Here is a 24015-nt window from a genome sequence, read left to right as displayed (position 1 = left end):
TGCTCCCATTATCAGTTGGTAAGAGTAAAATCACCCCCCTCATTACTCTGCAGACAATAAAGATTATAACTTGGACGAACAAAGCCATGTCTGTAACACAAATCACCAGGGCGCTAGTGGAAAATGGAAAGTGGTGAATAACAGGCCCATGAAGCCTTGGCAGGCAGAGCATGAAATCCACCAGAAACAAGCCAGCCAGTTCACTGCACAAAGCCCTCCAAGAAGTTGTGCCCTGGAGGTAACTATAGCGAGGTCTATAGAAGAAATCGTCAGATTCCCGGCCCACAATTCCATCCCATTCCCTCAAATTGCTGTGCTTTCTGTCGATTGTTTAAAGACTTTAGTAAGTTTATTATTATTGTGGGGCTGCGTAGCTATGTGTCCCTGTGCTTGAAGATCATAGGACAGCTTGTGGAGTTGGTTCCTTATTTCTACCTTTCTGTGGGTTCTAGGGGTCAAACTCAGGTTGCCAAGTGTAGGTGACAAATGCTTAGTGTTGTTTGAGATGTATTCTTGTTGTGTCATCCATCTACACACAATCTCTTGACGTTCCTATCTCAGAGAACTACAGGCTCGTGTCCCCGTGTCCTGCTGCAAATGATGATTCTTATTTTTATTTATTTATTTTATGTGTATGAGTGTTTTGCCTGCACCTCATAGGCATCTCATGTGTGCCTGAAGCCTTCAGAGGTCAAAGGGGACATCAGATTTCCTGACACTGGAGTTATGGACGGTTGCGAGTCACCATGTGGGTGCCGGGATCTGAATCCTGGTCCTCTGCAAAAGCAGCAAATGAAGGCTCTTGACCACTGAGGAGCTATCTCTGTTGCCCCAAGTTCGCTCTCTCTCTCTCTCTCTCTCTCTCTCTCTCTCTCTCTCTCTCTCTCTCTCTCTCTCTNCTCTCTCTCTCTCTCTCTCTCTCTCTCTCTCTCTCTCTCTCTCTCTCTCATACAAACCAACCAAAACATGTAGGACTCTCTCCAAAAACCACTCAAATGCAAATCTTCAGACCCTGACTTTTCCCTGCAGATGGTTGGATGCACCTATCATTTTCCCCTGGTAATATGTTTATTTAACAAGTATTTATTGCGTGCCTTTTATATGCCATGAACTATCTTCTGCCTTGAGTAGAGGGCACACATACACAAGTTCCACGTAGTGTGCATGTAGAACAGAGTTTATTAGGAAAACATTTTTATAGGATGTGATGTATTTGTTTTTGACATTCTCATACACAAATAGAACATGTTGTGGTCACAACCACACATTCATTACATTCTTAATCCTCTCTCACTCTTGCTGACTCCCCTTTTCTCAACTTGTGCTTACCCCACTCTCAACTCAACTCCCCCCAACCCCCTCACCATACCAGAGACAACTCTCATAAACAGTGAGGTGGCAGTGGTGATCTTGCCTTTCATCACAACACAGCTTAGGTAGTGTAGAGATAGGTTATGTGACCCTGTGCCAGAGTGTGAGTGCAAACTCAGAGATGTGGCCTGCACAATTTGGTGATTTGATGTGTGTTTATTGCATGGGGGAGGGGAACAGAGAATTATAGAGGATGTTGCCCTGTTTTTTTTTTTTTTTAAAGAGCCCCTAATGATGGCTTATTACTTGTGAATTGGAAGAATTTTTGCCAGATATTCTAGTGGCTTATAGAAATTTCACTGTTGTGATTCTGTTTGGGGCATAAAACTAGCTGTATTCCACAGAGATGCCCATCAACATTTCCAAAAGAAGGGCTGGCTTTAAAACATGGTTGCATCCCAGGAATATGTAGACCAGACACAAAACTGTGTAAAATTAAGGTATCTGATGCGTAGTACATAGGCTTGGACCACCTGAAGTTCAGAGTGTTGCGTGGAACGTCCAACGTGGCAGACTAGCAATGGTTCTTCATTATGCTGAATGGAGCTGCCACTCTTAACGGTGGATGACTTTTATCAGTGAACCTTCCTGTTTTACATTTGGTAAAGCAGTGGTCAAGACTACCTCTCCCTGTCACAGATGTTCAGCAAGATGCTTAACATCTTTACATCTTCTTAATAGGAAATGCCGTTCCCATTTCTATGAAACGTGCTGAGGTTTAAGCCACCCTCTCAGAATTCAAGTCAGAGAAGATTCATTGCAGGATGAGGTTTGTTTAGTACCATGACTTTTCTTCTGATGAGCTCATCTGTGTCCACTGGGACCCAATGAAATTGGCTAGTAGTGGCCTCTTTGCAGTGGGAGAAAGTCCTGTGGTGCCACAGGCTTCAAAATGTGTTGTGATAGGTTCTTAAATGAGCAAAATTTTAAGTTTCCAAACACCTAAGGCTGGTCATAGATATCTGAGATTCCACTGGGGTTGGTGGTGGTGGCAGGATCCAGGGGAAGCGGGAGGTCCTGCTGCCTGGATTGCCTCCAGTCCAGCAGTAAGAACTCAAGGGCCACCACCTATCTGGTGGCCAGCACTGTAGTATTTTATCACCAATATACACGAGAGAGAGAGAGAGAGAGAGAGAGAGAGAGAGAGAGAGAGAGAGAGAGAGAGAGAGAGAGAGAGAGAGAGAGAGAGAGAGAGAAGGTTATAAATCTAGAGAGGGGACCATGAAAGTGGATCTTAACAGGAGAGTGTGGGAATATGTCTGACATGAAAGCTAAAGAACTACTTGGGGGAGAAAGAAGACCAACAAGGGGAAGCAAGGGATGTGAGATCAGTAAGGGAGGAGAAAGGAAAGACAGAAGCTGACGCTTGTGATTGGAAATGCCATTAGGAACACGTTGCTTTGCATGCTGATTTTATAAGGGGGCGGGGCTGGCTCAGAGGGTCAAGGCACTCACTGCCCAGTCTGACAGCCTGAGTTCCATCCCTGGGTCCCGCATGGTAGAGGGAGAGAACTGACTTCTGCAAGTTCTCCGACCTCCACACCCATGCCATGCATGTGTGTAAGTGAGGACATGCATGTGCACGTACAGAAATAAAATACAGTAAAAGCTTTTTTAAACATGGGGCTAGACTTGCAGTGATTCTCAGCCTTCCTAATGCTGTGACCCATTAGAACAGTTCCTCATGTTGTGATGACCTCCAACAATAAAGTTATCTCTGTTGATACTTCATAGTTGTAATTTTGCTAATGTAAATATTTTTGGAGCTAGGGATTTGCCAAAAGAGTTATAATCCACAGCTTGAGAACTGCTGGTAGAGAGATAGCTTAGAGGTTAAGAACACTGGCTAACTTTCCAGAGGACCTGGGTTTGAATCCTGGCACCCACATGGTGGCTCCCTACCCATGTAGCTCCAGTTCCAGGAGATTTGATGCCCTCTTTTAGCCTCTGCAGGAACATGCATAGTGCACAGATAAATATGCACACAAAAGCACACACAGGCACACACCACACATATACACCACACACAGACATACACCACACACATACACCACACACACACACACACACACCACACACATACCACACACACACACACACACACACCACACACACACATACATTTGCAATGCTGAGACTCTAACTCAGGACCTTGCTTAGGTTAGGGAGGTATATACTACAACTTCCCAAGCCATGATTTAATGACTTTATAGTAGAACATTAGAAAATAACAATGACCGGTATGTTTACAGGATCATTAGTCATCATCAGATGACAGTATTAAGACCTAAGTTTCTGTGTTTTTTTTTTGTAGGTTCATCCAAGACTGGTTTTCAGAAAGGAAGCAGGTGGCCAGAGTGGATTTCTCAACAGTGTTACCACGCTTCATTTCTCTTTATATCTTTTCCTTTCTGAATCCGAAAGACTTGTGTGCAGCTGCTCAAGTCAGCTGGCCCTGGAAGTTTCTAACGGAACAGGTTTCCTCCTCTCAACTTCTCTTGCTTCTTAGTAATGTGACACAAAATAATCTGTAATGGGTCGATTAGGGTGGCTCTCTTCCCTGCAATAATAGTGGAGGGAGCCTGAAACATAGTGAAGTGTCCCTGGGGAGACAGGAATGGCGGGCTGGGAAGAAGCTGGCTCAGTGGGTAAAGGTGCTTGCTGCACAAGAGAGGAGCTGGGTTTGAACCCAGAGCCTACGGAGAGCTGAGCATGGCAGCAACATCAACAGTCCCTGCGCCGTGTCCCCAAGCAAGAGGCCGATGGAGACAAGAGAACTCCCTGGACACTCACGGACTGTCCAGCCTGGTGTATGCTGTGGTGAACAGCAAGAGAGGCCTTGTCTCAAAAGGAAGGCAAAGGCCAGCTCCCAATGTTGTCCTCCGGCATCTATTGGCACGCACTTGCCTGTATTCATAACCACCACCCCCCAAACACACACACACACACACACACACACACACACACACACACACACACACACAGTCTGTTTTTCATGGTCTTGCTGTGTTACCCAGTCAGCCCTAGAGCTCCTGGACTCACAGTGGCACCTCCTACCCCACACACCCATGATCTGGGACTACAGGTTCATGAGTTCACACCACTGGGCCTAGCTTAATTGTTGTTGTTGTTGTTGTTGTTTTTTTTTAAGATTTATTTATTTATTATATTTAAGTACACTGTAGCTGTCCTCAGACACTCCAGAAGAGGGCGCCAGATCTCGTTACGGATGGCTGTGAGCCACCATGTGGTTGCTGGGATTTGAACTCTGGACCTCTGGAAGAGCAGTCGGGTGCTCTTACCCACTGAGCCATCTCACCAGCCCCTGTTGTTGTTTTTTAATAGTCTTAATTGTGATTTCAGTGAACCACATGAAATTCATTATTTTTAATATGTAGAAAATGGTTGCAATTTGGCAATATCATATGAATTCAATAAAAATTCTTCTCTGTGGGAGGGTTGGTCTGAAGCAAACTGTTATACCTGAATTCTCATAAGCTAGAGTTAAAGTTGCAGAATCCTATAAGAATGCTGGGTAAGTAACTCAAGGTGGCATATACACAGATACATATAAACTTATATAGGAGGTAATATATAGTCACCAAAAATACTTCTCATATGGAATAAAATGTATTTTATACTTTTTTCAGACTGAAGTTTAGACATTAAGTTAACAATATTAGAAATGTCAGTGTAACAAAAAATAATGTGTGCATGCCTGAAACTATTACTGTTAGAAACTCAACTTTCTTTGGTTCTTTCCTGAAGGATTGCTTATGGATGCCCAAATGCACTAAGTTCGGATGGTTTCTGCCCTATACTCCAACACAGAATGAATACGGAGCTTGGAAGCATCACTACATTGCCTGTGTGTCCAGCTTGGACTGGCTAACACCCAGGGAAGCTGCTGCTGTCTATGGGACACTGAATGAACCCAAAACAGAGGACGAGGAATTCCAGGAGAGGCGACGAGAAAAGTGCCTGAGAAAAATCATTTGGGAGACAATTGCCTTCCGCAAGAGTAAGAGGCATTCAATTTAATCCTTTTTATGGTACGCAGACACTGAACAAATGGATTTACATACAGATACCCATATAGGAGATGATGTTGGGTTCCTCATCGGCCTTCACTCAGGGCCAGCTCTTCTTTCTCCCTTTTTACTTATTTTCAGTTAATTGGTAATAGAAGAAAAAAAAAGATTTCACATGAGCTAGCTAAGGTTGAACATCTGCCTCCACATCTGTCTGCTTCCTCTCCGCTTGGTAAGAACACAGACAAGGAAGCAGTCTTGTAAAATGGCATACTTACCATGTTAGCCTGAGGACCAGAGTCAATGTTGTCAGTGCCCACACAGTGGGGAAAAAATAAGGTGGGGCTCATGCACATGGTAATCCCAGTTCTAGGGAGGAAGAGACAGGCAGAGCCTGGGAGCTTCCTGGCCAGCCAGGGTGGCTGAGTCAAACTCTAGCCTCCAATCGTGTGCTCAGACACATACATCTGTGCACACACTCCGAGCCCCCTTCCCCAGCACACACACATGAAAAGAAGAGCAGGTACAAACACAGGCAACAAAACAAAACAAAACAAAACAGCCCAAAAAAACAGGGCCGAGAAACTGGGGCCGGTGAAGGAGAATTAGCATGAGGTTGAGAGCAAGAGGAGCAATTTCTTTGAAAAGAGTAGGAAGAGAACAGGGATAAGGACATATATATGTTCAGGAAAACCTTTAATGTGCGCATGTTCTCAAGCTATACTGTCAACTGACTTGGCTCAGCCTTTTCTTCTCCCTGTCTTTTCCCTGGGAAGATTGAAACTTGCCAGGGAAATTACAACTCCAGCCAAGGACAGAAAGAGATAGGAACCTACGGGCTGATTATCTGGTCCCCACAAGAAGAATTGCTTGTCCTTCTGAGCTCTGTAGATTGGCCCATGATAGCACATTGTGTAGATAGCACATAAGAAATTCTATCAGAGGGTATACAAGTGGCTATAATTATTTTCATTTGGAATATTGCTCTGGAGCAGTTTTCTTTTTTGATGACTTGATCTATGTCAGCTTGGCTGCAGAAAGTGTGACGTAACCAGGACGCCTGCTGCTGTTCGTTTTTTCAGAGGAGTTATTCAAAGCTCGACCCCCTTGGCTGAGTGGAACGCGCTGCTCCAGGTTGCTAAAAAGTACAAGCCTGCCCGGTGGTCCTCAGCTATGGAGAGACGGGACAGGGTTCTACGAAGCCTTGGAGAGACAGTCACTTCGGGCATCTTTAGATGCTTTGCCCAAGCGGTGAGCCAGCTCCTACCCACTGGAGGCTCAGGCTTCCCTGTGTCACCAAGAACTCATTATAGAATGATGTAGCCAGCATAGGGTTCTTCAGTAATTGTATGGTTCACATTCTATGAATGTCAGAGAAGGAATTAACGATTCTTTTTAAAGATTTATTTATTATTATATGTAAGTACACTTTGGCTGTCTTCAGACACACCAGAAGAGGGCATCAGATCTCATTAAGGATGGTTGTGAGCTACCATGTGTTGCTTGGATTTGAACTCAGGACCTTTGGAAGAGCAGTCAGTGCTCTTAACTGCTGAGCCATCTCTCCAGCCCCCAAGAATTAATTATTTAATATGTGATTTAATGTTCAAAAATAGCAGTCTTAGTGCTTTCTGAAGAGGAAAATATGTAATGTTTAAAACATGTTTTAAAGATTTATTTATTTTATTTATATGAGTACACTGTCATTGTCTTCAGACACACCAGAAGAGAGTATCAGATTCCATTATAGATGGTTGCGAGCCACCATGTGGTTGCTGGGAATTGAACTCAGGACCTCTGGGAGAGCAGTCAGTGCTCTTAACCTCTGAGCCATCTCTCCTGTCCTCTTAAAACATGTTTAGTATATTTTAAACCCTAACGTGAAGTTATATTGTGAATACCATACATTTTCTAAAGCTGTTGAGTAAAAAAATGATGTGACCCTACATTTTTATGGAATAAAAGTAACCACATAGTGCCTGAGAGTCATCTCTCCACTGTCCTAATGCGTGCTTGATGGAAATAAACATATAAGGAAGAAAGGATTATTGTAGCTGATGGCCTCACGACTGCTTGGTTCCATTGCTTGGGCCTCCAGTAGCACAGAATATCGTGGTGGGAACAGAGTAGGAGAGGCCTATTCTCTTTATGCTGCCTAAGAACTGAAGAGAAAAAGCTGAAGTTGCTAGGGTCCCACATATTCCTTTTAAGAACACACCTACTTCCTTCCACTAGACCCACCTCCTAAATGTCCCTCCACCTCCTGGTAGTACCAGGGACTGGTGACCAAGCCTTTAATACCTGAGGAAAACTGCAGACCCAAATTATAGCAGCATCTATACAGATCTGAATAAAACTCAGTGACCCAGGTCTTAATATCTGATGGCAGTGTCAAGATTCAGTTCTTAATCTACCCACCTCTCCCAGCTCATGTTTGTAACTTCTACAGCATCCGAGGCTACTCAGAAACTAAGGGGAAAAGGTTTGTTTTGTTTTTCATTTTGAAGGCTACACTGGTCTTTCAGATGAAGGCACTGAAGCCTAGACAGGTGACATAACTCACCTGTCATAGTATAAACACTGGGACCTAAATCTTCACATTTTAACAGTCCTTCGCTGTCACCATGGACACCAGACACAGATCTGTGTCTAAACATTTGTGAGTGTGGAACTTCATTTCACCGGCGGAAGGCACATAAAGAACTTCAAGAAGCACAGGGCCTTTCTCGTCCTTGGTAATATGGGGACGGGGCCGAGGAGCGAATGAAGACATCGCTCAGGAATCCCTAAGGGCCAGAAGTGAGTTAGGAATTGTATGGCTATGAACCCTTGGGTGTGCCGCAGTATCTATTTTAAGTGCCCAATAAAAGCAAGGTGAGAACCAAGAACCAGTCCCACATCTCTCATGCGGGAGCACAGGGACCAGTGGGGCACAGTTGGGTGACCCGATCTGGAACCCCTATGTGCCGCTCTTCCTCTAAGAACTCAGGGACAGTGGTCTTCTGCTATTCAGAGGTATCTAGAGGATATTGGCACCTATCAAAAGTCCTGTTAGGAGAACATTAGAAATTCATACATCCTCTTGTGCCCTACAGAAACAATATCTCTGGAAGTCACTCCTACCCTTTATTATTAAAGAAACACCATCATGGGGTTGGTAGAACTGATGACAGTCTTTCCTGTGCTTTGCCACTCCATGCCATCCTGATATCATCGCGGGTTCCTGCATATGAGGTACTAACGCAACATTCTGGCTGCCATGTGTGTGTGAAAATAATTCACCCTTGAAAGGAAAATTGTCTGATCAAGTGAATACCTACAAACCCCAGACAGTTTATAAAATTGGGAGCAATAAAGATAAACTTACTTTGAAAACCCATGAGAGGTCCAAATGGCTGTGCTGCAGTTGGTGTAAACCTCACTCACGAAGCTGACTTCGTTGCACTGAAGAAAACTGACAGTGTGATGGTTAGAAATAGTTCAGGCTCTTTGAGAATTCCCAAGAACTTCAACAATACTTGACCAATAGTTTTCAAACGTGGGTTAGAAGTACTACTTTATGTTCTATCTTAACACGGTGCCATTTTATTAAAATGTGCTCCTTATAAAATGTAATTAGAGCTGTGTATGGCAGTGTTTAGCTGTAATCTAAGCACTTAGGAAGCTGAGGCAGGAACATAGAGGCTCAGGCCAACCTGGACCACGTAGGGAGCACCAAGTCAGCTAGGACTGTATAAGAAGACTCGGTCTCAAAATGTAAAAATTAATAAAATGAAATGAAGTTGTATATTTAAATTTTATACACACATATATAAAAATATATGATTTTTAAATCTACTTAATACATTATAAAATGGTATTAATTAATTTATTGTTTTCAATAAAGTGTACATATGTCTGTTTGGTGTGTACAAAGATGAAGAGATTTGGAAGAAAATAATGTAACTCATTAGAACTATTTTTTTCCATGACGGAGTTGCAAATGAACTTCATATTTTTCTGATAATAAGCGAAAAATAAAGAAACTGGCAGGAGAAGTTTAGTTCCTTCCTTCTGTAATGTATGAAAATTCCTTAGCAACAATAGCATACCGCATACCATCTAGTTCTAACGCTCACACATGCCTGCTGCTGCCCTTTCACTTCTAGATGGTGATGGAGAGCATCAAGCCAGATGTCGTGGCTGTGCTGTACGAACACAGTGGAGTGACATTGGAGGGCCTGCTTCAGCTCACAGACAGAGCTCTACAAGGGCGGAAGGCACAGAGCCTGGGGATATTCAGCAGTGGAAACAGCAGAGAAATTGACTTGCTGCAAGGTTGGTCTGGGGATTAGAGGGGAATGGTCACACAGCTCTGAGTGTCCACAGCGCTTATCCACAAATGTGACTTTCACAGGGTTTCTAAGTTCTGATTCATTAGGAAGGGCTCATGCTGTCTTCATGAAGAAGGAAAAGCAGCTTTTGATGATAATCTTAAATATAGTGATTAAGATCACAGCAGAATGGTTGCTACCATTGTCTTTAAAGCATACACTTTATTCACATTCCTGTAAAGCTTTTACATCTTGCAAAATTGAAACATTGTGTTAAGCAACACCTCTCTTCTTCCCTCTGATATCTGCCCTCTGATATCTTCCCTCTGATATCTGCCCTCTGATAACCGTTGAATCCTTTAAATACATAATGGAATCACTTGCTTTGTCTTTTTGTGACTAGCATTTTTCACTTATACCCTCAGGGTTCATCCACTATACCAACTGGTTATTTCTCTTTTAAGGCCAAATACTAATCTACTCTATGTATGTGTTACAATATGTGTACTGGCTGGTTTTGTATGTCAACTTGACACAAGCTGGAGTTATCACAGAGAAATGAGCCTCCCTTGAGGAAATGCCTCCATGAAATCCAGTTGTAAGTGGGGAAGGCCCAGCCCAGGGTGCCATCCCTGGACTGGTAATCCTGGGTTCTATAAGAGAGCAAGCTGAGCAAGCCAGGGCAAGCAAGCCAGTAAGTAACATTCCTCCATGGCTTCTGCATCAACTCCTGCTTCCTGACCTGCTTGAGTTCCGGTCCTGACTTCCTTGGTGATGAACAGCAATGTGGAAGTGTAAGTCGAATAAACCCTTTCCTTCCCAACTTGCTTCTTGGTCATGATGTTTTTACAGGCATACAAACCCTGACTAAGTATGTTTATAACTCTAGCCACTGGTGGTCATTCAGGTAGCTTCTATTTCTTGCCTATCGTGAATAATGACAAATCTCTTTTGTTATTGCAACATGGGAATACAATCCTAAGTATGATGTGGTGGGTTTCTTTAAAAATTCAAAAACTCCTATATTGTTTTTCATAGCTATTTTATCAATGGTGCAAGTATGCAAAGCTCTCTGTGCCATTTGCTTGTTATAGGTATTCAGGTTTCTCGTTTGGTTGTTTGGTTCATACAGTTTCCAGTCTCACTGTGTTTTGATTTGTGCACCTCTGCTGATGAGGGATGCTCAACACCTGTCATGTGCTTGCTGCCATTTGCATATTTTCTTTATGAACACAAGCCCTTCACCTATTGAGAAGTGGGTTTATTTTTGTATCCATTGAGCAGTTGACATTCTTTGTATGTTAAGGATATGAACTCCTTCTTAGATGTGTGATTTGCATGTATCTTGTCCACTTTTATAGTGTCTTAGTCATTGTTCAGTTACTGTGAAAAGATACCATAACAACAGCAACTCTTATAAAAGGAAACTTTTTTGTTTTCTTGTTGTTGTTGTTGTTTGTTTTTTCGAGATAGGGTTTCTCTGTGTAGCCTTGGCTGTCCTGGAACTCTGTAGACCAGGCTGGAAACATTTAATTGAGAGCTTGCTTATGGTTTCAGAGGTTGAGTCCATTGTCATCATGGCAGGGAGCATGGCAGGAGGCAGGCAGGATATTGTGCTGGAGAAGTGGCTGAGAGCTTCATCCTGACCTATATGCAGGGAGAGAGTGGATCTGGCATGGGCTTTTTGAAACCTCAAAGCCCACCCCAGCAATGCACTTCCTCCAGCAAGTCCACACCTATTCCAGCTAAGCCACGGCTCCTAACCCTTCTAATCCTTTCAAATAGTGTCACTCCTTAAACCACCACCTATAGGTGTCCTTTATACTCTCTCTTTTGGTGCACAGAAAATTTAAGTTTGATGAAAGTACAGTAATTACAGTAGTACACCAAGATAGATAAATTGGTGTGCACTTGCCACCTATGATAAGCTCTGCTTGGCTTGTACTGCAAAGGAAAGAAAGGATGACATAATTAAGTAGTTACAGGAAGATTTAAAAATCTCATCAGTGTTTACCTTTTGGGGGAGGGAGGAGACAATGAATACCTTTAATTAAACTTCTAGAGTCTATCCTTTATTTATAACTTTGTGTTCTCCCTTGCTTACCCCCAAAGCAGAATTGTTTTAATTTTGTCAATTGTTAACCTTCCATCCATGTGGGATGAGGGAAGAGAAAATAAACCAGATGGCCCAGCTTCCAGGGCCCTTACAAAGTGGCACAGTGAGTCACGGATCATTCCTGAGGAACTGGGAGTAAGGAGAGTTTGAGGTGGCTGCTAACTCAGGAAGCCTTGCATGCTCTGACAGTTTTTCACTGATGACAGTGGGAACTTCTTCTGCTTTGGAAACTATTGCAAGATCCTAGGACTTGACTGCCCATTCACCTTAACCTCTCCTTGAGGCCAGTGATCCACAGTGATGTACGTTGGAGGCAGAAACACAATGTCCAAAGCATAATTGTATAACACCTTATTATTCCAGAATATGAAGGAGCCTGTGGCCACAGGGCAGTTTGGTGGCACTTTTTGTGGCCTTAATACTATGCTCCATGAAATGTGGGTGCACTGGAGATCTTGGTTTTATGGGCAAATACTGGATTTTGAATCTGTGACTCCATTTTCACAAACAGTTAAAAGTTCTGTTTATTATGATATAACAAACTACTATTGCCATCTTAAATTCCCCCCTTAGGCTATAAAATTTGTATTAAAAATGTACTGTGGCCTGAAGTGAGAGACTTCTGGGAGAAACTAGGAAGCCGTGTGGCCACTGAAGAGGAAGGAGGACATGTGGACTTATTTGTGCCACTTGGAGCATCAGGTCAGTGTCAAAACTCTGGGAACGCAGGGGGCATACCTCCTTGTGGTGGTACTTTGTGTGTTTCTGAGGTACAGTCACAAATGAACCCACTTAATGCATGGATCAGTGGCTCATTCCTTTTTACTACTATAATTATTGCACGAAATATCATTACACATACTATAATTTGTTTATCCATGCAGTGCATTTGGTAAGTGAAGTTGCTTTGAACGTATATCTGAACATGTGCACACACTTCTCTAAGGTATACAAGATCCCAGGGGTGTACGTTAACTGTTACAAAGCCAGCTCATTTGTTTTTCAAAGTACACTTTAGTGTTTCTAGAGAATATGTCTGAGAACTCGCTATCCAACACTGTGGTATTTGTTTTAGTTGTAGCCATTCAAGCGGATACAGAGTCATATCATGGTGGTTCTGATTTGCAGTTTCCTACTGGCCACAATGCTGAGCGTCTTTTCATGGACTTCTCTGCCATTTATCTTTCTCAGTGTCTGTTTGAGCATCTTGCATGTTTTGAAAAGTAAATTGTTTTCCCAGTTGATGACTTATGTTTTCCTTCTCTGAATGGTTTCTTCTGAAGAGCAGAACTTCTTCATTTCTATGAAACTGAATTTATTATCTTTACTTTTATGTTTCATTATCATATTATTTAATTATTTAAAGTATTTTTTTTAAAAAACCACTTTATGCCCATAGGTGTTCTGTCACATGTATATCTGTGCCACATGGGTGTGTTGCCCATGGAGGCCAGAGAAGGTGGCAGATTCTCCATATCTGGAGTTGTGTCAGGTTGTCAGTTGGGACCCAAATCTGCAGCCACTGGAAGTGAAGCCTGCTCTTAGCCTCTGAGCCATTTCTCCAGTCCCCGTAGTTTTAAATTCCTCGCACAATCAAAGATTACAAAGATTTCCTACTGCACTTCCTGGGCGTTTGTGTTTAAGTTTGTCATTTAGGTCTGTGGTTTTAACAGATAATTAGGCACAGACTGAGATTTATTTCATGTAGAGGCATCTATTTTCCCAACATCATTCCTTAAAGGAAGCCTATTCTTTCCCCCATGAATTTTATCTACAGGTTTCCTGCAGTCAGGTGGTTATGTGGATTTAAGTCCTCTGTGGATGCTCTGACTTCATTATCAGTGAAAATGTCAGGCATGAAGCCCATCAGCCTCCACCAACTTGTTCCAAGAAGCAATTGGGTATTTATTTTTGGACCACAAAGAATTAAAATACCCGATTCATTACATACATTTCTTTTTAAGTAATTCAGTCTATATTTACTGAATCCAGTAATCCACTCTATGTTTTAATCTGTATCACTGAAGAAGAGGAGGGAAAAAAATTAAGACAGGATTTCTCTGTGTAGCCCTAGCTGTCCTGGAACTTGCTCTGTAGACCAGGCTGGTCTCGAACTCAAAATTCAGAGATCCATCTGTCTCTGCCACCCAAGTGCTGAGATTAAAGGCATGTACCAACACATCCAACAGAAGGGGACTAATTAGTGCCACAGTAAATTTTGACCATCTTGTTCTATCTCGTGTTTATGTTTTAAGTTTGTCTACTTCCAACCACAAGTCTCCTTACTCAGATTATTTTAGGAAACTCTTGTGAGGTTTTTCTCTGTCTTTGGCTTAAATATTCGAAACTTGATGATAAACAGGTTTTTCTAGTTGTACACCCTCTTTCCACATCTTACAGAAAGATGTTTTCAGAAATTAGGTGCTTGGACATCTGTCTGCAGAGATAGAGGTGAGATGTTTGGGGGCTGCTGATCAAAGGATTTGAATTGAAGATGACAACTGCCTGTGGTCTTTCTTGGCCTGCTCTTCATGCTTCTCAGTAATACCTGACTGCCTCAGGAGAAACCCAAGGATTATTTTCCTACGTTGTTTTTTTTTTTTTTTTTTTTAAGGATTGATTTGGTTTTATTTGGGAGCATGAATTGTAGCTCTAAGGAGATACAGATTTAATTATTTCAATGCACTAACGCACGTGTTCTTGGCTGTGCAGAAGCAGGTATAGAAGTTCTTTCTCAGCTGTCTCAACTAACGGGCACATGGTTCTCTGCCCCGACTGGAATCGCAACCGGTTCATACCAACACAGTAAGTGTAACACAGTAAGTGAGCTGACTAGTATGTCTAGTAACACACAGCACATCAGCTTCCCTGCAGGACAAGTACTAAAAACAAATACTCTAGTCTCATTTCTCTGCCTCAGTAACTAGCAGCTGTTCATCAGGGCTGATGTGCATCTCTCCTGATCTGCCTATAATGATTGTTACTCTTGCACTGAGTCATTCATTTAGAGGAGGATTTTTTTTTCTGCAAATATTTTGCTTCAAGCTGTCATTTACTAAAACCCATTTTAAAGAGTTCAGCAAAGTTGTCCTAGTTTTGTTTTGTTTTTGTTGTTGTTGTTTGTTTGTTTGTTTGTTTTTAAGGATTGATTTGGTTTTATTTGGGAGCATGAATTGTAGCTCTAAGGAGATGCAGATGAGGTTTGCTTAGATCCCACTCTGTACAAGGATCAGGAAGGGAGATGGATTAAAAGGGAAAGTATACCAGCACGTATACGTTCATTGACACAATAAGGCTACTAATGCTGGATAAAAATGGACCATTGGCCGACTGACAGAGAACCACATGGCTGTCCTACAACGTCACTCAACACTTTCTCCTTTAAAACCCTTCTCTTCAGATCAGACAGGGTTTTGACTGCCTCGGGAATGGTATGAGCACTGATTCTTTAGTCTCCAGGGGCCTTTTGAGACTGGAGGAAGTTGGCATGAGCATGTCACTTGTAAGGGGAATGACTCCATAGATGGGAGAGAAAGCACACGCCTCCATGCTCCACACAGTTCTGAAGCAGCCATGGCCAGCTCACTGTAGTTCACACAGCCTCAGCAAGGCTTGGGCCCTGGTGGTCGCCCTAATAAGCAGCTATGCCTCCTCTCCTCGTTCTGTCCTTTTCCCTTTCGGTTACTTCATACTCTCCTTCTAGAGAAACACATTAAAAGTTTTGCACAGGCTGGTCAGTAACAGGAGAAACAAAGTGGATCTGGCCATCCACTCAGGCAAAAAACAAAACAAAACCCAAAAGAACAACAACATCAACAACAACAAATTAGACCAAAAGGTCACTCCTTCATGCTGTAATTGCTTTGCATGGTGACTAATGTTCTTACATATCCACTATAGCCTTGAGTTCCCCCTAATTTGAGAGAGAGAGAGAGAGAGAGAGAGAGAGAGAGAGAGAGAGAGAGAGAGAGGAGTAGCTGCTGAGACTTGACCTTGAATGTGTGGCAGGGACTTGGGAAGTGCTGAGTCAGTTAGAATGAAGATATATATTCTTATATCCATCTGCTGGGCTTCCCGAATTTCATTTCTAATTTCAAGTAGAAGTTTATCAGCCTTATGGACAGAGGGCCATTCACTGTGTCCTTTCTTAGTTTCTTTGTTTGCCATTGAACACAGTCTGTGACTGCTTATCTTCTGATAAAGGACACTTTGCCCAGTATGAAGACAGCTGAGTTGATTTTAAGTTAAACAAGAAGGAGAAATCTCCTGCCTCAGCTCAGGCTCAAGGCTGATGAGAGGCCTTGTCTCAAATAATAGGGTGGACAGTACCTGAGAAACCATGCCTGAAGCTGGCCTCTGGGCTCTACATGTAGGTGCACACACATGTGCACACACATACATATGTGCACCTGCACACATGCACACACACACACACATGCATGCATGCACACACGCACACATATGCACAGAGTATGAACTGAGTCTTGAATAATAAAACTCAAACTCTCGTCAGTTCTTAGTGACTGGCTGGGGCCACACCGGGATAGGACTCCTCCTTCTAACTACTTCAGTGAGTCCAAGCTGCAGGCATGGTCCAGTTTCACAGAATTCCTGGAAGACACCTTGAAGTCAGTGAGGAAAACGTTAAATCCACTCTTCAAGAACTTGCAGAAGAGCATCAGTGGCCGCATGATAGGTAAGGTCTCTGACACTTCTGTTCCAGATCAGGCCAGGGCTTATTTCTTACCCGAGCAAATTCAAGACTGAGAATGGCATAAGCAAAACCCAGTTGTAACGGATACTTGACCAAGCGTCATTACCTAATTTTTCAAATATTCAAGAGCAACACTAGTCATGTTCAGAACATGGGGCTGACTTCTGTTTCACATTGTACCACCTTATTGATTTCTGTGAAGCCCATCTGCCCTGGGCAGAGCTTGGTTTTTACTCAACTAGAGAACTGTATCTTTTCTGACTGCATCTTGTTCCGGCCATTAAGCACCACTTACAGTGTCCATTTCATAATTTGTTCTACAGTTCAGTTATTATCTGTATAAAATACGTAATTCTTCCAGATGTCTCAGGTAGATAAGTCCATTCGAGCTCCCCTCCAAATATACAAATAAGGTACATATTACAATTTTCTTCTTAAACAATAAAATAAAATACACAGCTTGGTGCTGGATTCCATGGTCTTTTACTGAACCTGTTGGACATCACTGAATCAATTTTCCATTCCCACTCCATTGCCTTGATCAAATTACCATAATATTTTTTGTGGAATGATATACCATCTTAACAATCACAAACTAACCCAGTTTATTCTTTAAAATGAAACACTTTCACCATCTGGGTAAATATGTCCCCCTTCCCCTATAGCCATCTCTTCATATTTTATACACAGTCCATCTGACTAAGACACAGTATCATGCCAAGGCTGCAGACCTGCGCCTTCCTCCCTTCCCTTGTTATGCACGGCAGTACATGTGCACCCATACAGATTCATGTCCTATATCTTGCTTCACAAATGCCTCTTCTGTAGAGATCTTCCCCTGTATTTTCCTCTACTACCTGAACTATCCAATTTAGGAAAGGCTAAACTAATACTCTTAAATGTTAAGAAAATATAAGCAAGGAGGAATAATTTCCCCTTTTTTCACAGATACTAGGGAGTAGATAGGAAAATGGAGCCGTGAATATTTTTTATGGCAGTGTGTTGACAATGAGAAGTCAGTGGGAAAAGCTGTTCTCCAGTATAGCTGTGCTAAAATCATGCAAACCAGGAGAAATAATTTCTTCATTTTCTTTCATAGATACTTAGGATTAAATAGAAAATGGAAAAGTGAATTTTTTATGACAGTATGTTGGCAATGAGAAGTCAATTTGTTTTCCAGTAAAAGTGGGTAAATATTTAAATATTAAAAAAATGAAAAAGATGTCTTTGTATGTAAGCTACTTTCTCTGAATTTAAAATATTTACCTTTTCAACCCAAAGGTGAGGAGATGTGGAGGATGTCCGACTGGATCCCACTTTTTATCAGAAGGCTCCTTTCATGGCTTCCTTTATACTTGTCTGATTCTTAGAGTTCATTCTGCATCCATCTTAGCTGAAATGGGTTTGGCTCATTTCCCATTTTATAACAGGTCTTCTCGTGGCAATGATAAAAACCTGGCCCCATTCCTTGTATCGCTGTGCACTAAAAGGTGACTGTGGTGACTGTGTTCTTAGCTCTCGCACATCTTACATAAAGTGTGTGCTTGACATTGCAGGCCAGTTTATGTTTGACACTCTGGGTATGGACAGCATCCTAAATAACCAAGGCCCTGCACAGGCTCTGGCGGATGGACTGATGGAGTTGTCAAAAGAAGGGTCTGTAAGTATCTTGTTGAAGAAAGAAAAGCAGGAAAAAAAAAAAACCAAACAACTCAGCACAAATAAATCCTTAGTTTACATTTTTTAACCTTTTACCAGTTTACCACTCTGGGACATAGTCCCTCAGAGAAATTACATCAGTTTATAAAAGCAGCCACAGAGAGATTCTGGGCTCAAGATGTACTAAGTATATAAAAGAGAGAAACAGGGAGTCCTCCTGGGTTCTTTAAAGTCTTTTAATTTGTGCACTGTTTTCTGTCTTGTGCCTAATTTCAGTTAGAAGTGACTTCATTTGAAAACATGTTCATGGCCATATATTTCACATAAATGTCACGAGCCAGGGAACTGACACGTGTGAAACCAGATACAAGAAAGGGGGCTAGATGAGAGGTGGGGGAGGGAAAGAAAACACATATGTTAAAAAAAAAGTCAGCATTTGGGGATAGTGGAAGTTGGTGGAGTCTCAAGGACCATTTATGTTAATAGGGCATCTTGGACAGTCTACCAGAAAAAGCAGTGTATGTTTCAGAAGACTGTATGAAATTTGTTGGCTTTTTTGGGACAAAGCTTAGGCAGTAAAATATCTGCCTTGCAAGTGTGAGAACTAGAGTTTAGCTCCAGAGCCTATGTGAAAGCAACTGAGGCACAGTGGCAGACGCTTATAATCTAAGTGCTGGGGGGGGGGGGAGAAACAGGTGGGTCCCTGGGGATCTCTGGCGTCACTTAGTTGGTGAGTTCCAGATGAAGATTGTCCTCTGGCTTTTGTACGTACACACACACACACACACATGTAAAAGTTAGGGTGGGTTCTGCCTCTCTCCCCCTTGCTCCAAGGAATAAAACTCAGACTTAATATATGTTTACAAATAAAATACCTTGGCTATATAGCCAGGCTCTTCTCTGACTAGATCATAACTTAGATAACCTAATTATTTTAACCTATGTTCTGCCATGTGGCTGGTTACCTGTGCTTAGGTACCATGTATCCATCTCCTTAGATCTTCCTGGGCAGATCTTTGCACCTGGCTCTCTCCCAGAATCCTCTCTCCCTCCCAGATGTCCCACCTTTCATTTCCTGGCTAAGCCATAGGCCATAGGTTTTTTTAATTGACAGGTGATGCATCCATACAATACACAAGATACTCTTTCTACACACACACACACACACACACACACACACACACACACACACACAAGAGAGAGAGAGAGAGAGAGAGAGAGAGAGAGAGAGAGAGAGAGAGAGAGATCCACAGGATCTCTTTCTCACAGCCCCAAGGATAACTGTGAAGATGAAGTCAGGAATAAGGAAGTAGTTGCCTTGATTGGTGCATTCTTAGGGCTGTGCAAGCTCTTTACTCTCCAAGGACTGACTCCCTCCCTTTGTGGTGATTCTCCCGTTTAAGCATAGTCTCTACACACATTTCTTCTCTTTGCTGCTGTGTGTCTGTTCCAGTTTCCCTTGGATTTCTGGGGCAGCACCAGATAGTTGCAGGCTTAGCCAAACTGTGCAGAGCCGCTCTTGACCATGCTGCCTGCTCTGGACTTTGCTCAGTTGGTACTACAGCCCAATACCCAGTGAGTCAAGGCCCTGACAGACTTCTCTGCTGACCTGATCATGGGTGTTTACAGAGACCCAAAGGCCTGGAAGGATATTGCACTTTTTCTCAAACATAAAATGTCTGAAAATGTTTGATGGAGGAAGAGCCATACTTACAGTGTGGGAGAGAGCAGACTCCATGGGGAGTTGGGATGTTCCAGGAATGGTGCTGCCCTGCCTCTCTCCTAAGCTTGCTTCTTTCCCTTGAGAGACCACAAGAGCCCTGCTGGTCTGTTCTTCATGTGGCCAAGGGTTGTTGTGAGCCACTTTGAGTCTAATGATCTTGAGAGAACCTTCTAGAAGACCTTGGATTGTGGATAAAAGGCTGAGAACCAAGAATATGACTGGTAACCAGAACATGGAATGGGAAAAAAAATTTAGTATTATCAGTTCAATAACAATTACTTTGCTTTCTACTAATATGACTTAAGCAGAGAACTGAAAAGTCCAACTAAAAAATGTCCTTTTTTTCATGTATTTATGTGTAGTGTGTGTGTGTGCGCGCGCACGAGTGTGTGCTCATGTGCATGCACACGTGCATGTGCATGTGTGTATATGCATATGTGTGTACCAGAGGTGTTTTCCTTTATCACTTTCTACGTCATGTTTGGAGACAGGGCTATTCAATAAAGCTGGGGCTCAATGATTCTGGTAGGTGGGCTGGCCAACGAGCTTGGAGGTCCATCAACACTCACCCAGAGTTATAGGTACCAACACTACAGCCCAGTTTTTACTTGGGTGCTGGGATCGGAACTCAAGTCTTTAAGCTCACACAGCCTGAACCCTAGCCCATGTTCTTTCTTCTGTGATATGTTTAACATAATGTCAGATGAATATTTTAAACAGGATTTTTTTTTTGGGGGGGTGGCTATTTTCTAGGACAAACCTCTGGAATTTTTGTCCTATTTTCTGCTGAAGAAATCTAGTAAAAAGAACAAGGATTTTGAAGGAAATTATGTTCTGGCAGAATGTGACCTGAAAGAAACACAGGATCCACTCATGAAGGTAAAAGGTGCTGTTGTAGCTTTTTTGCCATGGCGGCTTCTCTGTGCAGAGCGAGGCTTGTGTGGTGAAGAGACTACAGAACGATGACAGTTCCTGGAACTTCCAGCAGCCGACTGTTTCAGGAATATCACTGTCATGGAGTACTATTAAGTAGGGCGTTTCACGGTGCTGATGTGAGTGGTGTTTAAGGCACTTCAGAGCACAGGCCCCTCACTGATTGAGAGCTGTACTTGGTGTAAGATCCTTGGAAATTTGCATTCACCACTTAACCCGGCTGAGTTCTCTCTGGTGTAACACAGAGAAGAGAATTATTAGCAGACTAAGATCCTTTGTGTTGAACATGAAACTAAGAATTCTTCTTTCATGAGGGTGGAGGCACACACTTTTAAACCCAGCATTTGGGAGGCAGAGCTTGTGGAGCCCTGGGAGTTCCAGGCCAATCTGGCCAACATATCGAGTTCCTGGAAGACCATGGGCTACATAATGAGACTGTCTCAACAAATCAACCAACCAAAACAGTTCTTCTTTCTCCTTTCCTCCTTCTCCTCTTCCCCCTCCTCTTCCTCTTCCCCCTCCTCTTCCTCCTCCTCCCCCTCTTCTCCCTCTTCCCCCTCTCCCTCCTCCTCACCAGTGCTTTGTTCAGAATCTCTACACTCTTGCTTCCATGAAATAATCAGAATTCATTGTCATTTGAAAAGCTGATTTATTCCATGGAATATACAATTTAAGAACCATTTATGCTCAGGTTAAAAATATTTGAGGGCTTAGGACACTGTCACCAAAACAGAGTCACCATCTTGACTGTTTAGTAGGTATAGACTTGTGAGTTGCCCTATCAGCTGAGTCACCTGGTGCCCTATTAACATAAGCTTCTGAAATGCATTAGTGCTTCAGGAGAGCACAATACAGGGCAGGTCACAGGAGATCTGCTGGACATTTCCCTTTGTCAAGCCTGCTAGTTTACCTTGAAAGGAGTTACTCCTCACACTGGGGTTTAGTTTTAAAACTATAGATATTTGTTTAGAAGAGCTCATAAAACCACATTTATAGGAATGGAACTAATGACATCCCCCACATGGGAGTCCCAAGGGATGATTTTTCTGTCAAATCCAGGTCTCTCCTCTCTGTGTGTCTGTCTTTCTGTCTCTCTGTGTATGTGTGTCTGATTCTATCTATCTATCTATCTATCTATCTATCTATCCAGCCAGCTATCTTAATTATTACTGAACCTGAAATGTCCCTACAGGTTCGTGTTTCAAGTGTTTGCTTGCAGTGTGTGGTACCATTTAGAGTCTTCAGGAACCTACCTGGTGAAAGCTGGTTACTAGTGTTAGCCTTTTGAAGGTTGTCGCTGGTTCTGGTCCGTGCCATGCAAATAAGTTGTTACCTCTGCTCCAGTGGATATCTAAGGAGATGCTCCACTCTGCCTTTCCCACTGTAATAGACCGAGAGGGCCTGAAACCATGAGCCAAAATATATTCCTTGTTTATGACCTTGCTTCGTTTTGTTAGGTGTTCTGTCATGGTATTTGTGACAGGAAGGTAACAGCCATCATTCTATGAACTGTGTCCCCTGCCTTGCTGTCCTATCAGACCTTACTCCCGGCTGCTGCATGCCTGCAGTGCTTTGTGGTATTAACATTGTGCAGTTATGGTGATGAGTGACAGTAGAATCAAAGTCTCACTTCGCTGCCCGTTCCTGGCTCCTGAGAAAGCGCCGGCAGCTCTGTGCTTTCTGGGAAAAGTATCAGCTGGGAGGGGTGTGACTAGAGAATAAATTATCTGTAAAAAACGTCTACCATGTGGTCCAAAACTAGTCGCATGAGCTTACTTCTTGTAGTCACCTTTATATGTAATAGAGATCACCAAGGCAAACCTAGCCAACAGAGTAAGCATTCTCTATGAAGCTGCAAAGGGTGATGTTCTATTATTGTTCTATAATCACTCTTGCAAACAGAATAAGGGATGGCACCATGGATTTTAAATAGACTCTAACATTTCTACCAATTATTAACTCTTATCACTATAAAATAGGAGAAGTCACCACGTTGATGTTCAACTGCAGGCTGCATTTCCAAGGCCTAATATATATATTATATATTTTAAATTGTGTGTGTGTGTGTGTGTGTGTGTACACACATGTGAGTACTGGTGCCTGCAGAGGTCACAGGCATCAGAACCCTGGTATCTCCTCTTGCAGAGGACTTGGGTTTAGTCACCAGTACCACACAGTGGCTCACAACGATCTGCAAGTCCAGTTCCAGGGGATTCTGACTCTGATGCCCTCTTCTGACCTCTACAGGCATCCATGGTGTACATACATTCAGACAAATCACTCATGCACATAAAATAAAAATAAATAAGCTTTTTAAAGAAGAATGAGGAAGAGGAGAAGGAAGAAGAGGAGGAATAGAAAGGAGGGGAAGAGGAAGAAAAGGAGACAAAGATGATGATAATGATGACGAAGAAAAAGGAGATGGAGGAGAGAAGAAGGAGGAGGAGGAGGAAGAGGAGGAAAAGATGGAGAAGGAGGAGAAAAGAAGAAGGAGGAGGAGGAAGAGGAGGAGGAGGAGGAAGAGAAGGAGGAGGAGGGCAATGAGGAGGAGGAGGAGGAGGGAGAGGGGTAAAGTTCCTGTGTATACACGGCAGGGTGGAATCCGATGTTAGCTCAGATGTGCACAGTAGGTTGATCCATCAGCTTTTTATGGCGGTAGCATATCTGAAACAGTGGCAGGGGACAGGTTGATTCTGGATCCTGGTCTCTAGGGTTTTAGCCCACAATTATGTAGCACCACTGCTTTTAGGCCTGTGGCCAGGAAGGGCATCGTGGTGGCAAAGTGGTGTAGAAGAAACAGCTCACCTCTGGATGATCCAGGAAGTAAAAGACAGTGGGAAAAGCAGGGCAAGCCAAGGACCCCAGATCCCTTCAAGGCTGTGCCCCCTTGACCAGATGTTCTCCCACCAGGCCCTACCTCCTCATGGTGCTGCAGGCCAGTGACTAAGCTTTCAACATATGCTCTTGGAGGGCCATTTGAGATTCAAGTAATAACAGACGGTTTTCCACATTATAGCAGCTACCTTTTCTGAGAAGTCACAATATAATTCTGCAGTGCTAACAGCTGTCCTAACTTGAGATATAATTCTGCAGTGTTACAGCTGTCCTAACTTGAGATATAATTCTGCAGTGTTACAGCTGTCCTAACTTGAGAT

The 24015-nt window shown here is 42.8% G+C and overlaps 1 protein-coding gene across 1 annotated transcript in view; it reads left to right on the top strand.

The window, feature by feature from the left end:
* The window catches only part of Ect2l (epithelial cell transforming 2 like), a 68870-nt gene that overhangs the window by 25549 nt on the left and 19306 nt on the right, over window positions 1-24015 (top strand). The window contains exons 3-12 of the mRNA XM_021174522.2: window positions 3686-3848; window positions 5140-5392; window positions 6485-6653; window positions 8498-8636; window positions 9551-9719; window positions 12405-12533; window positions 14544-14636; window positions 16345-16527; window positions 18102-18205; window positions 20681-20806. Coding sequence (XP_021030181.1) covers window positions 3686-3848; window positions 5140-5392; window positions 6485-6653; window positions 8498-8636; window positions 9551-9719; window positions 12405-12533; window positions 14544-14636; window positions 16345-16527; window positions 18102-18205; window positions 20681-20806 — 1528 coding nt within the window. The remainder of the gene's footprint in view (window positions 1-3685; window positions 3849-5139; window positions 5393-6484; window positions 6654-8497; window positions 8637-9550; window positions 9720-12404; window positions 12534-14543; window positions 14637-16344; window positions 16528-18101; window positions 18206-20680; window positions 20807-24015) is intronic.

This window comes from Mus caroli, chromosome 10 (genome assembly GCF_900094665.2).
Source record: "Mus caroli chromosome 10, CAROLI_EIJ_v1.1, whole genome shotgun sequence".
Taxonomy (NCBI): domain Eukaryota; kingdom Metazoa; phylum Chordata; class Mammalia; order Rodentia; family Muridae; genus Mus; species Mus caroli.
This window is presented reverse-complemented; position numbering and strand designations above follow the sequence as displayed.